Here is a 13,996-nt window from a genome sequence, read left to right on the forward strand (position 1 = left end):
TTTGCCGGTTTTTTCATGTAAAAGGTGATCGTACAGTTTTTCGTAAACGATTCCCAATCACTTCCAGACTTCCCTGATAGACCAATGATGGTCTGAACAAGCTATGGCGACAAGAATGATAAAAAAGTCTAAAGATTGATCTGCGCATGGAAACGGACATTGTTTGAAAGCAAACGACTTGTTCACCAGTTCCAATGATGAATTGCTGTGTGTACAATATCTGCTCCCAGCACTTATTATATATAAGGTGGCCAGCCCCTTCAGGTTCTTGAATACTACACATGCCCTAATTTCCTAACAGATTAGGCTTTCAGGAATCTAGGAAAAATTTTACTTTTAGGTGTTTATAAATATCTTTCATAAACCGATACTACACATGAAGAGATGAAAACTTTGTAACACATTTTATTAGATAAAGGTGGCATCTTTCTTGCACCGTCCATCTTCTCTCCCTTTAGATGAAAAGACAAGAAACAAGGGGTGAAGGGGAATGAAGCTGCAGCGTCTTTTTTATTGTAGAATAAGGGCTAATGCCCACAGATGGATTACTGCTGTGGAGTTTGCGGTCAGACACCTACCACAAATTCCTCAACAATGTCCGTCCATAGACATGCTATGGTAAATAATTTTCCCCTGCCCACAAGAGGAAATCAACTGTGATTTTCCGCTTGCGGGGGGAAAATCGCAGCATGTTCTATTCTGTGTGGAAAATCACATGGACGGCTTCCAAGCCGTCCGTCCCGCGATATGGCTGTTTGGCTGAACATCTTTTGCCCTCTACTGCAAAGCTTGGAGAATTGGAGAATTCATTTTCCAACAAGATGGAGCGACCTGCCATACAGCTAAGTCAACTAAAGGCTGGTTGTCTTAAAATAGGATCCACACAATTCCCTGGCCTACAAGCAGCCCTGATCACCCATTGAGTCCGTATGGGGAAAGATGAAGGGGGGCTACGTAAAAATACATGCCTCACCAAGAAGGAAATAAAAGCGAATATTCAGCAAATTTGGGATTCAACCATGTCTGAGGAGAGCCAAGCATTAGTATACACCATACCCCCTCGACTAGACGTCATTCGACATAAAGAGGATTTTGATATAGGTCTGCCGATCTAGTCATGAAGGTTATGAAGGTTCAGGCTGTACTTTCACATACTAGTAGCTAGGGATATTTGAACACTTTTCTTATCCATAAATGTTCTTCATTTGACACCCTTTATTTATATTTTACTGCATTATAACTAAACAGGCTGACTTAACTAAAATTTAGAGGGTAGCCAGACTATAGTGAAAAGGTGCAGTACTCTGCATTGATGGAAGAAATAGGTCAAGTCCGACCGTACAGCACCGACAGAATAATAACACGCCCAATAATTGGGATAATACAAGTGCTAATGATCATCAGTGGGAAACAGATACAGAGAATCATCATTGTAATTCCCCTCCAGCACAGATAAGGCATCTTCATTCCCGGGAAAGAAGTGCAGGGATGAGTCTTACATGTCACCGGCTCGCCAAGCAGCCCGTTTGATACAGCGGTGACTGATTTTCTAGTTCAGGTTCCACATCTGTCAACAGTCAGCTGACCTTGCACAAAGGCGACATGTGGAAAAGTCTTCATCAGGGACAGGAATAAGAGGCTCAGGTTTCCCATCGCTGTTACCCAGCACAGGTATGTTCCACTGCTTTCATCTTCCTGATAGCTCCCACGGGAAAATAGCAGCCGCTACACCTAGTCAGGTCAAAGTCTGGCCTTGCTGTTTCTTTCAGTCCCTGCAGCTCTTAAATTGTTTAACAATTTTCACCTGTCCGTAACTGTTGCGCACCGTGGGACGCCATTTGCCTGAATGGAAGTAACTGTTTTGAGAGCGCTACTTAAATGTACATTAAGCAAAGTGGGTTTGAACATGGAAAATAAATCATTGTAGAGCTGTTTTCGTTGGAGTTGTACAGTCCTCCGGGTCATGCTTAAAAAGCTCAATTTCCAGGAAGGCAAAAAGCATGAGGAGGGTTCTTAAAGTGAAATAGGAGGTACATTAGATCTGTGTTAGGCTCTGTTCGTATCATGTTTGGGCCTTTTGTCGGAGGCAGTGGCATAACTATAGGGGATGCAGGGGATGCGGTTGCACCCGGGCCCAGGAGCCTTAGGGGGCCCATAAGGCCTCTCTTCTCCATATAGGGAGCCCAGTACTATGAATAAACCATTATAGTTGGGGGCCCCGTTACAGGTTTTGCATTGGGGCCCAGAAGCTTAAAGTTACTCCTCTGGTCGGAGGTATATGTCGGAAGTATTTCCTGAAGTATATTGCCGACATAAGGCTCAGATATGCACTGTTTGATATGTTCTCCATAGGATCCCATTGTAAAACAAAAAAAAACCATTCCCACGGGTTATACACAATTTTTTACTTGATGCCTCTGAACGGAATAAATCGGCAGATTTAGCCAGGACATACGGTAGCAGGCGGGGCATATGCTCCAGATTCTAGGTACTTAGAGGGCCACCAACAAGCTTCTGTGACAGCTGTGGCAGAGGATTCCTTTATCCCTGCGGGGATGGAGAAGTCCCCTGACATAGCTGTCACAGCTGTGTCAGGGGAGCACGATGTACTCCCTATGTTTTCAGTGGAGCTGGTGCTGCTGCCGCTGGCCCCATTGAAACCAATGGACGATAGTGCAGATTTCTCTTAGCGCTGCAAGGCTTCACTGAAAACATTGCAAGTGAGTATTAAACTTTTGAAAATCATTGGTTTCATAATCATACGTTTTCACTCGCATCGCAAGAAAACATATCGCTAATGGGTAGGAGCCCTTATCCAGGGTATTTAGATACAGGACTATGGCAGAAAATGGAATTTTCGTCTCAGAAATAGTACATTCTTATTGGACTGATCTTAATTAGCTGCTTTACTAGGTCTTGTGTGTTTTTATGGTCACAACATATATATAACAGATTTAGAGATCTCTAAATCTGCTGTGATCATGCAAACATACAAGACCTAGTAAAGCAGCTAATAAAGTTCTGTCCCATGAGAATCATGCTACTTTGCCCACAGCAAACTGTAGACACATTAAGTGCACATACAGCACCAGGTTAGGCTGCCTGTCCACGGGCGATGATCTCATTGCAAAAAATCACCTGCGGATCACGCTATGAAAAGCTTTCCATAGGCTAACTATGGAAAGTGCAGCCCGACGTCCATGAGCGGAGAATCATAGCGATTCTCTGCTCGCAGGGTCAAAATCACGGCATGCTGCGATTTGCCGCGATTCTCTGCGGTGAACCTAGATAGGCTCATCGTGGAGGCCTGTCTGTGCTTTCCCTTCCTTCCCCGTGAACAGGCAGCCTTAGGCAAATATAAACTCAAGAGAGACAGAGATTGTGTACACACTGACTGCAGGTCTGAGAGCTGTGTAAATGCACAGAAGCTGTGCATGTGCAGACAACCCCTCCCTCATAGCTAAAAAAATGTTCTAGTTACTACAGAAGCTGAATGCCTTATGACAAGCAGTGGATTGCAGAGAGGCTGCACTTCAGCCTTGATTTGCAGTGGTAAAACAAAAAACTTCATGAAATTATATTACAATATTGATGGTACATTCACAGGCTCTTAGATGACTGTAAGTTGTCTGAAGAGTTAGGTACACTTTAAAGGGGGAGGGGGTTGAGGTTTAACAAGCCTAATTTCAAATACACTGGGGCATATAGAGTGGCATTTTATATGCTAAGCATACTACGTGCCAAAGTAAGTGCGACAAATTGTGAGTTTTGTATGTCAGGAAACTGGTGTACAGCTCATAATACATATGCCCCATTATCTGTTAGAAATACATGGGCATTAGAATAAAATGTATTTTCTTTATTAATAACCTGCATTAGAAAATCTGCAAAAAGCCTTATATTTTCCCCTTTGACATGTTCATTTGCACCTGAACTAAAAAAAAAGGAACCCACCATACTTACCTAATGTGAAAACAACTCCACATCATTTACCAACACATCTTAACCTATTAGATACTACAACTAAGGGCTCATGTCTAGGACCGTGTTTTCACTGCGTATCACGCATGTGTTGCACAGCCACGTGATACGCAGTGAATGGAGTCCATGAAAGTCAATGGACTTTCATTGTTCCACACCGGTGTGTGAACACTGTGTATCAATATGCAAGAGATAAGATATACATTTGTACATTTGTATGGGCTGCGAATGATACACCTGTCCATTTGCAATACATTGCTTTTTTTTTTTATTTAGTTTTGTATGTCAGGAAACTGGTGTACAGCTCATAATACATATGCCCCATTATGTCAGAATGCATGGGCTGGGATCACAACCAGAAGCTCTCTACTGAGTGAATTAAAAAAATCATACTGCGCATGCCCACGAATTACACGCTCATGGACATGCGCAGTGTGATTTTTTTAAAATTCACCCAGGAGAGAGCTTCTGGTTGTGGTGATCCCAATGACTTGTGTTGCTCGTCCTGATTGACCAGGTGAAACTGAGAAAGGTGTCAATTGAAGAGGATAGGTGGGATTAGTGGCGCCTCATGCATAAGCCAGACCTCTCTCTTCCCGGGCACAGTAGCTTCTCTAAGGTCAAATGTCCACAGGCGGATTTGATTTGCGGAATCCGCGCACGAGATCCACAATTCAAAGTGCCCATAGGGAAGCATTGGCATCCTCAACTGAATTTAAGCATGCGAATGTGATTTGGGGACCGTTTGGAGCGGAAAACAAATCACAGCATTTCAGTGTGGATTCCATGCGGACTGGCCCAATACAAGTCAATGGATCAATCCGCAGTGCATCCACAAATACTATTGCGGATGCACTGTGGATTTGAAGGTTAAAATCAATTAGGCAGGTGGGGAAAAGGCTGGGAGGTGGGAATGTGGATTTTGTCCATGTGGATGCACTGCAGTGCTACTATGTGGAAGAAAAAAAAATCGCTTCCGCGGTCGCTGGCAATAATTTTAAAAATCATTTCTGCACAGGCACGCAGGTCTTCCACTGTGGAAATCCGCACGTGCCATGGACATGTGCCTGGAATAATAAACATTGCTCCATAAGTGACGGAGTGCTGGCATCGGTATCTGTGTCACAATTGTGTCATTAGGAAATAAACCTTTTGTATGAATCCAGTTTCTATGTTAAATATTTTTTAAGAATGTTTGATTTTTAATTTAAATTTTTTATGTCACTATAAACGGTATATTTTAAAAAGTCCTACCGTATTTACACTGGCACTTGTAAAATAAAATTAATAAAAATGACACACTAATGTATATGTACTCCAAAATGGTCCAAGTACAATGTATTCTACAAATAACTAGGCTTCATTCAGCTGCATCAACACAAAAAACACAAGTTACTATATAAAATCCCAAAAGGGGTTTGGTCATAAAACTCAAAAATGGCTGTGTGCTTAAGAGCATAAAGCATGTTAAAGAACACTTTACTTTTTAACACCAAATTACAGTTAAAATCTGCAGAAAATGACAAGCAAACCTTTTTTTAACTTAATTTAGGCCGCATGCACACGGGTGGGCAAGACTCCGCTGAAGCGGGGTCCGTGCATACCTGCTTTGATTTCCTTCTTTCGAACTGCGGATGGTTCGCACGGCTCACCATTAGACATGCACAGTACAGATTTTTTTCTTTTTAAACTCGGACTTTACCCACGGAATCCGCGGCCTGTGTCTGCAATGTCAATTGCGGGCGGGTCAGACGCCTTCCATTGACGTCAATGGAAGCTGTCCATGTGGTATCCGCAGGAAAATGGAGTATACTGTGATTCTTCATCCGCTCTTGCTCATGCATGTTATAGGCGGTATTTGATGCGGAATCGGGAGGCCGTCGCCCGCCTGTGTGCATTCACCCTTATACTCAGTACACATATTGGGGAAACAGTCCCATATTATAACTCTACAGACATTCTGTGCAATGACCTGACAACAGCTGTGCACACAAGGCATCCCCAGAATAATGATGGACTGAAACAAACGAGCCGGGAGGAATGGTCCAAACTTACTACTCAATTACTGTACAAATCTTACTTGCAGCTACAGAAAACATTAGGCAGAGGCACCTACTGCGTAAGCTTGATCTACTGGTAATTAAAGAGCAACTGCACTTTTTAAAATCTTTTGACATGTAAGATCATCGTGTCAAAAGCTTTGATCAGAGTTCTGAGAGCCCCACTGATCACTCAAATGAAAGGGTTGCAGGGCTCACCCGAGTGCTGTGCCCCTTTCAGCTGTCTTTGTTGCCTGTTGGCAGATGCATAGATGTCTACCCATCTGTCCTCAGCTGCTTAGAGGAGCCAACAGGCAGCAAAGACAGCCAAAGGGACACAGCACTCGGGAGGGCGCTGCAGTCACTTTATTTGCGTGACCACCCAGACCCCACTGATCAAAACTTTTGACATGTGGCTCTGACATGTCAAAAGTTTTTAAAAAGTGCAATTCTACTTTAAATTCAGGGGTTCACTTAATTTTTCTCCCTGCATTGTTATTCTATGTGCTCAACAATATACATGAGCAGTACAGCTGTCTGTGTGATTTTAGTTACACTATGCTAGTCTTTAATACTGACTTACATATGCAGCATCATTGACACAGAATATTGTGGCACACTATGTAGTTATCGTAGCGCACCTACGTTATTGTTGGAGCCCAACGGTATTTATCTGACAATGGCTACGCAAATAGTGCAATATGCGTTAAACAAATCCAACATTCATTTGGCGCCTGCTACCTCTGTAATAACCAGACCACATTTCATTAGTACTCAATGTGGAAATCCAGGGAATTCAAAAGGGTTCACTTACTTCTTCTTCCAACTGTATGTGATAATCAGTAGAAGAACAATAAAGCAATTGCATTGCAAATATTTGATACAGCTTTAACTTGTAAACTCTTCCTATAAGCGGACGGACTGATAGTAATGTGAGCGGATTAGTGCTGGATGTGTGAACGCCGTAAATACTCTGCATTGTGGATAGCACAGCAGGCAGCGAGCGCTCGCTATTCAGAGTCTTCACTTTCTGACCTGAGGTCTCACCACAAAATATCTGTTGACGTTTTTTGGTAACAAACTTTCATCCGGCAATACTTCATTAGCCGGAGCCGTTGATTTATGTTACTGTGATGAGGCATCACACTTCGCCTGATGTTTTGCTAACATTTCACTTTCAGAGGTATAACACTCTCCATCTGCTTTCAACATGTTCCTTCTGACATTAACTAATGTCTCCTATTAGTAGTTAAAGAGACCAATCTGGCCAGAGACGTTTCCAAGCAGAGTTCAAACGGGCCACAAGGAGAAGCACATTCTACACTATTTTCTTAAAACTGTCTGTCTATTGTTAAGCCAAAGTCCTAGGGAGCACATAAAAGGCACACAAAGCAAAGTCATCTCTCCTTATTCCGGTGTAACAAAGTAAATGTAAGACTAGGGATTCTTACTTCTGAGACACATTTTTTTGAAAAAGTGTATAGGGAATTGCTTACAATTCGACTCCCAAATACACTCGATCTGAAGGAAGAGCAGATGTCATCAAGTCCCCCGTTGAAGAAATTCAATACTGTGCAAGCTTGGAGGGTTGGAGGCTGCATTGTAGAGTAGTCCGTTAACGTGCTCCAGACTCTCGACTAATGGTTGTAATCTATGACTGTAGAGGCAGACAGTTCATTGTCCCATAACAATATGATAAACCTAACGGCTTGTGCTATTACTGCTTCATGTACACCTTTAGTGGTCATTACGCATCTGATTCTGTACAGGCCAAACCTAATTAGCCATGATTTGTTTGAAGTGAACCTGTCAGGTATTTTGTGCTGCTCTCACTAAGGACAGTATAAAGCAGTGACAAACACGCTTATATCAGTTTTCTGTCATTTATGGGCCAATGTTTAATAGATTCCAAGCACTTACAAAGGCTGAGATTAGTCTAACTTATTCATGAAGCACCGTTGACCACACCCCAACCATTATGGTGTCCAGGCTGGAGGTGTGACGATGTAGGACTCGATACAGCAGAAGGAGTAACCAGAATTTACAATATTTACTTTTTTGATTCACACTGAAATAAAAGCGAACAAAGACAATAATGACTATGCAATTAAACTTATATGTAAAGGCCCTTTTACACAGGATGGTTATTGTTCAGAGTTGTTCAAATCCCCACGCTCCTACGGGCATTTGGACGATAGTCGTCCCATGTAAATGCATTCAGAAACCTGAACAACAAGGATTTCAATGTAAACAGCAGCTGTTCAATTCTGAACGACTGCCTGCTTACTGTGAATAGAGGCGGGTGGGGAAAGAACGCTCCCCGTCCGCCCCACCTCTATGCCAGCTGCGCTGTGCGTGATGCCAGCGATATTCCCTTCTGTTTAATAGCACAGAGCGAGCATCACTGGGACATGCTGTTGGGCATTGTTTGTGAATGGGCCTTCAGAATACTTAGACACCATTTACCGTTAACTAAATTGTCTCTATGGCAACTTTTTACAACTTAGGGTGAGTCCCTAAAGACCCATTTACACGGGACAAAATGTTGGGCAAACGATGCCTGACAGAGCGTGCCAGTGATGCTCACTCCCGTACTATTACAAAGGAGCGAGTATCGCTCAGAGGCGGAGCGGCTGGGGAGCATTCTCTCCTCACCCGCCTCCATTCACTTTACAGTGACAAATGCTTTTCTTGCTATTATACTGCATGCGGAGAAAAGTGTCAATTGAAGAGAATGGGTGAGATAAGCAGCGCCTCTTGAATAAGTCGGAAACTCTCTCTTCTCGGGCACAGTGGCTTCTGTAAGTAAGTGCCTAGAATCTACTAAACATTGCTCCATAAGTGACAGACCGCTGGAATGAGCATCTCTGTCACAACTGTGTCATTAGGAAATAACCTTTTGTATAAATCACGTTTTTATGTAAAATATTTTTTTAAGAATGATTTTTTTAATTCAAATTTTTAATGTCACCATATACAGTATACTGAAAAAAAATCCTGCTGTTTTCACGCTGACCAATAAGGCCTCATGTCCACGGGCGTATGCGTAAAATGCTGTGTGTAATTAGCTGTGTATTGAATCTTTTTTCCCTGCATATGTTTACATATGCATTTTTTTGGCTACATATGTACCGCATTTCAATACCCATGCAGAAAAATGGCAATAACTTCTATATGCTTTTTTTATCACTTCATCGCATGTATCCTAGCAACATGCACAGGCAGGAATAAAATGAGAGGTGACAACTATACATAAATAACATAGGATGCAAAATTCACAATAGGTGATGGTTACAGTTTACCTCCTCCCCCTCTCTGCACAGGTCATAGAGTATATCCATAACACTCTCCCATAGAAGTCAATGTTTCCCCTCCTGTCTTTTTTGTCTAAGGTATATGAAGTTGCTGTATAGAGGAAGTGTCAGATTATTATTAGGCTTAGTGGCCAGAGTCAAAACTGCAAGATATATATTTTTTAATATACATAGAATATTAAAAAATATGACCTAATTTAAACAATAGGTGATTTTCTAATGATACATCCCTTTAAGCTCTAGTATCTTAAACACTAACCTCTTTAGTCAGCCTACTCTGTGAATATCGAATACCAAGAATGTTGACTTGATGGGATAACACTGGCATTTGCCAACTCATGCCTATTCTTAACCACTGTGTATAGCATCATGTGCTAGAAATCAGACATGGAATCAGCATATAAGTGACTTACTGCCACCGGCTAAATCCACCCACAGATTTGACTGTAATGTGATAGATACAAAGATAGTCTGAAAATAATTTTCATTATGCCTTATAGCATCAAAAGCTACAAGTTTCCATAGACAGGATACAATTGTACGACCATATTATCTAAAGAGATACATATGATCAAATCATCATTACATTATTATAACCTTACCGGCAGTGGGTTAAAGTTTTGATCCACCAGATGGTTGTATCCATGATCAAAGAATGAATGACGGATCACAACATCAACTCCTTGATTGGCCGACATTCCTAATGTGTTTAACCACCTAAATAAAGCAAACAGAAAAAGGAAACTCCACATAAGTCAGTGTAAGAGAATAGTAAGCATCCCAGCAGACGTCCACAGCGGAAAATACTGTACAAATTGTCCAGATACGGTTTTGCTTTGTCACTCTGCCTTAAAAAAACCTTACATTGACAAAGAGTGTTGATAGATAGATAGATAGATTAAATATTAGATAATAGATAGATAGATAGATAAAATATTAGATAATAGATAGGTAGATAGATAAAATATTAGATAATAGATAGGTAGATAGATAAAATATTAGATAGATAGGGGATAGATAAATAGTTAAAATATTAGATAAGAGATAGATATATAGATACAAGATAGATAGATATGAGATAGATAGATAGATAGATAGATATGAGATAGATAGATAGATAGATAGATATGAGATAGATAGAAAGATAGATATGAGATAGATAGAAAGATAGATATGAGATAGATAGATATTAGATAGATAGATAGAAAGATAGATATGAGATGGATAGATAGATAGAAAGATGGATAGATAGAAAGATAGATATGAGATAGATAGATAGATAGATAGATAGATAGATAGATAGATAGATAGATAGATAGATAGATATGAGATAGATAGATAGTTATTAGATAGATAGATATGAGATAGATAGATAGATATGAGATAGATATGAGATGGATAGATAGATAGATAGATAGATAGATAGATAGATAGATAGATAGAAAGATAGATATGAGAGAGATAGATAGATAGATAGATAGATATGAGATAGATAGATAGATAGATAGATATGAGATAGATAGATAGACATTAGATAGATAGATAGATATTTGATAGATAGATAGATAGATAGATATGAGATAGATAGATATAAGATAGATAGATATGAAATAGATAGATATGAGATAGATAGATAGATAGATATGAGATAGATAGATAGATAGATAGATATGAGATAGATAGATAGAATATATAGTTGAAACACATTTTCAACATATTTCACATGTAAAAATGAATGATAAAATGCATAATTTTAATCACTATCTGGCCACACTACCACTAGTATATATGCATGCCCTGCCTCAGTCATATATCTGTATATTTCTATTAGACATCATGCACACCGCAGAGCCTGTATGGAGTTGTAGGCACTCTGCGTGCCACCATATTATGGAGATAGGAGAGAATACATCTCTATGGGTGCTCTGAGGTTGTAAGGAGACATAACACGGTGCATGTGATATAATCTGGCCTACTGTGTTTTCTGTAAAATGACACATTATGAGCTGCTCTATCCTACCATGAACACATTACAGGGTTAACGGCAGTATCTCGCCTGTAAACTCATAAATAAGACACTGGAAAGGAGGTTTAGAGTCTCAGACTAATGCAAACTCCTTCAAATGACCTCCCGTGGAATCAATTTAGAGGAAGAAACAAGTTAGTTGAGGTGTTAGGTATAATTTTCTACTAATAAATGCTTAAAGAGCTTCTGATCAATGGAGAAATCTAAACAAGAATAATTGTCGCTGCCTCGGGGCTCACATCAAGTAGTCACCGTGAAGTGTGGTTTAACTAGAGCTCTCTAATCCTTTTCTCAGCTTCTTCATTTACAATGTCCCCGATGCCAAAATCTCGGTTTTATTGCTTAGTTAGAGGCAATGTGTACAAATCTGGCAGCCGCTTGCCCTTCCCCTTCTCCCAAACTTGTGAAGATCATAAAGAAAAGGGCTCTCTTGATACCTTTGATATCTGTCTTTCTATTTTATGTATGCAGGCTCATTAATAAATACCAAGTCTAATGATATAAATGCGGGACTAGAAAAGTCATAAACAGCTGCGTTGCTATAAAATGCTCCAGATGCGGAGTATTATTTATAGTGTATATTTATAGTAAGGTATGCATATGCCGTCAGCATTTATAGATTCTGGAAGGGTTAATCGCTTTATGCCTGTCGAAGAGCTAACAAACTCAAAGGATGTGATTAGCGAGGGCTGACACCGGGTAACTTGTGTTAACAGAGGTGCTGTAATTGCAATCTGCGTCCAAATTGCTTTTGCATGTGTTGCTACAATGGTGCTTGCACAAAAGGGAGATATTTCCTGCATGTAACATGGCATGTATCCCAACAACAGTATAGTGCGAGCTGTGATACCGCACAGATGTTACACACGATCCGCTGCCAAACTATTGCGCTGTATGTGCGCATTAGCTCAATGAGGTGAAGAGGTGAAAATCAAACATGGAGTAATGTGGGAGAAAGCCTGAAATGAGCACCGAGATATTTGGGGTTCATGTACAGTCCCCGATACTCAGACGCTAAAGTGAAGCTTGTTCCCCAACTACCATTTATAGTACTCATGTTTTGTTAGGTGGCACAGCAGTCTTTGGGCAGTTGCCAAAAACCAGGGCCTGGATGTGACTGGTACCTCCAGCACCCCCTCTAGCTTCCAATAGTATCTCTTGTGCTACATTGATGTCGGTATGTATTTTATGTGTTCGGGACATTAATTAGATTGAGTTTAGATCGTATTTTCAGTGTTTGTCTTTATGTTCAAAGACTTGCACTTGAATAGTTTAGTATCGAGTACCCCATTATGTCTCTTGTCGCTTCTTAGGACCTTTAGGTACAGACTATTTGGTGCCTAGTAGGCTCTGCCAATCAAGACTACAGCTTCAGGTATGCATGGCTTATGTCATGTGTATGACTTCAGTCATGTATGTAGATTATATCTTCATTAAGCACCCTTCGCCTATGACCGGAGGTCCTCAATCTGTTATACTTTGTGGGCCACATTCATCTTTGAGTGATGATTACGGCCACATTCAAGAAATTTTTAGATTAGGGCAACACACTGACTTTGGCCGTGAAGCACGTCACCAATCCAAAGATCACACGAAGACCCTGCCACATCGCATCCTAATGTAAGTGAATCCGATCGCACTGCAACTTGCAAGTTATTGCAACCACGACCCGACAATTGCAATACCAAAATCTGATGGATTTCTTACAATACAAGGGTTGCAGTAACTTGTGTGTCAGAACGTGACTGCATTCACTTACATTAGAATGCGAGAGCCATTGTGTGACCCTTGGCTGAGCGACATGTGCTGCTCTAAAGTCGCCGTGTAGCCCTAACCTAAATGTGGAGAAACAGGACACTGTGAAATTGAAAATATTTACTGATAAATATTTCAATGTGCGATGTGAAACTAGTATTATACCATCCAAATTGGCACTGTTTGGTGGTTAGGATATGCAATAATAGGATATGTCAATTGCCAATGCATATGGTCATAACTCAGGATCCAGACACAGCAAGGGGTCATCATGAGCCATAAGTGAGTCCCGAGCCACTAGATGAGGACCACTGCCCTTGAGCCATCTCTTTCTCAATGACAACCCACCAGTAATTGTGAGCCCATTGTGAGCTGCCAAGTGTTCTAATTTTTTAGAGTCTTTAAATACCACTAAATATCACAAATCTTGCATCACTGGCATATAAATGGCCTAACCTAATATTATTTGATAGAATCATAGAATGGTAGAGTTTGAAGGGACCTTCAGGGTTCAATGCAAGAATCACTAAATCATCTCAGACAGATATTTGTCCAGCCTCTGTTTGAAGACTTCCATTGAAGAAGAACTCACCACCTCCTGTGGTAACCTGTTCCACTCATTGATCACCCTCACTGTTAAAAAGTTTTTTCTAATATCTAATCTGTGTCTCCTCCCTTTCAGTTTCATCCCATCGCTTCTAGTCTTTCCTTGTACAAATGAGAATAGGGCTGATCCCTCTGCACTGTGACAGCCCTTCAGATATTTGTAGACAGCTACTAAGTCTCCTCTCAGCCTTCTTTCCTAAGCTAAACATTCCCGGATCCTTTAACCGTTCCTCATAGGACTTGATTTGCAGACCACTCGCCGTCCTGGTAGCTTT

At 40.8% G+C, this 13,996-nt stretch overlaps 1 protein-coding gene across 1 annotated transcript in view; it reads right to left on the reverse strand.

The window, feature by feature from the left end:
* Positions 1–13,996, reverse strand: part of HPSE2 (heparanase 2 (inactive)) — a 232,634-nt gene that overhangs the window by 24,481 nt on the left and 194,157 nt on the right. The window contains exon 9 of the mRNA XM_066601114.1: positions 9,937–10,051. Within this exon, the coding sequence (XP_066457211.1) occupies positions 9,937–10,051 (115 nt within the window). The remainder of the gene's footprint in view (positions 1–9,936; positions 10,052–13,996) is intronic.

The sequence above is a fragment of the Eleutherodactylus coqui genome, chromosome 4, assembly GCF_035609145.1.
Source record: "Eleutherodactylus coqui strain aEleCoq1 chromosome 4, aEleCoq1.hap1, whole genome shotgun sequence".
Classification (NCBI taxonomy): Eukaryota; Metazoa; Chordata; class Amphibia; order Anura; family Eleutherodactylidae; genus Eleutherodactylus; species Eleutherodactylus coqui.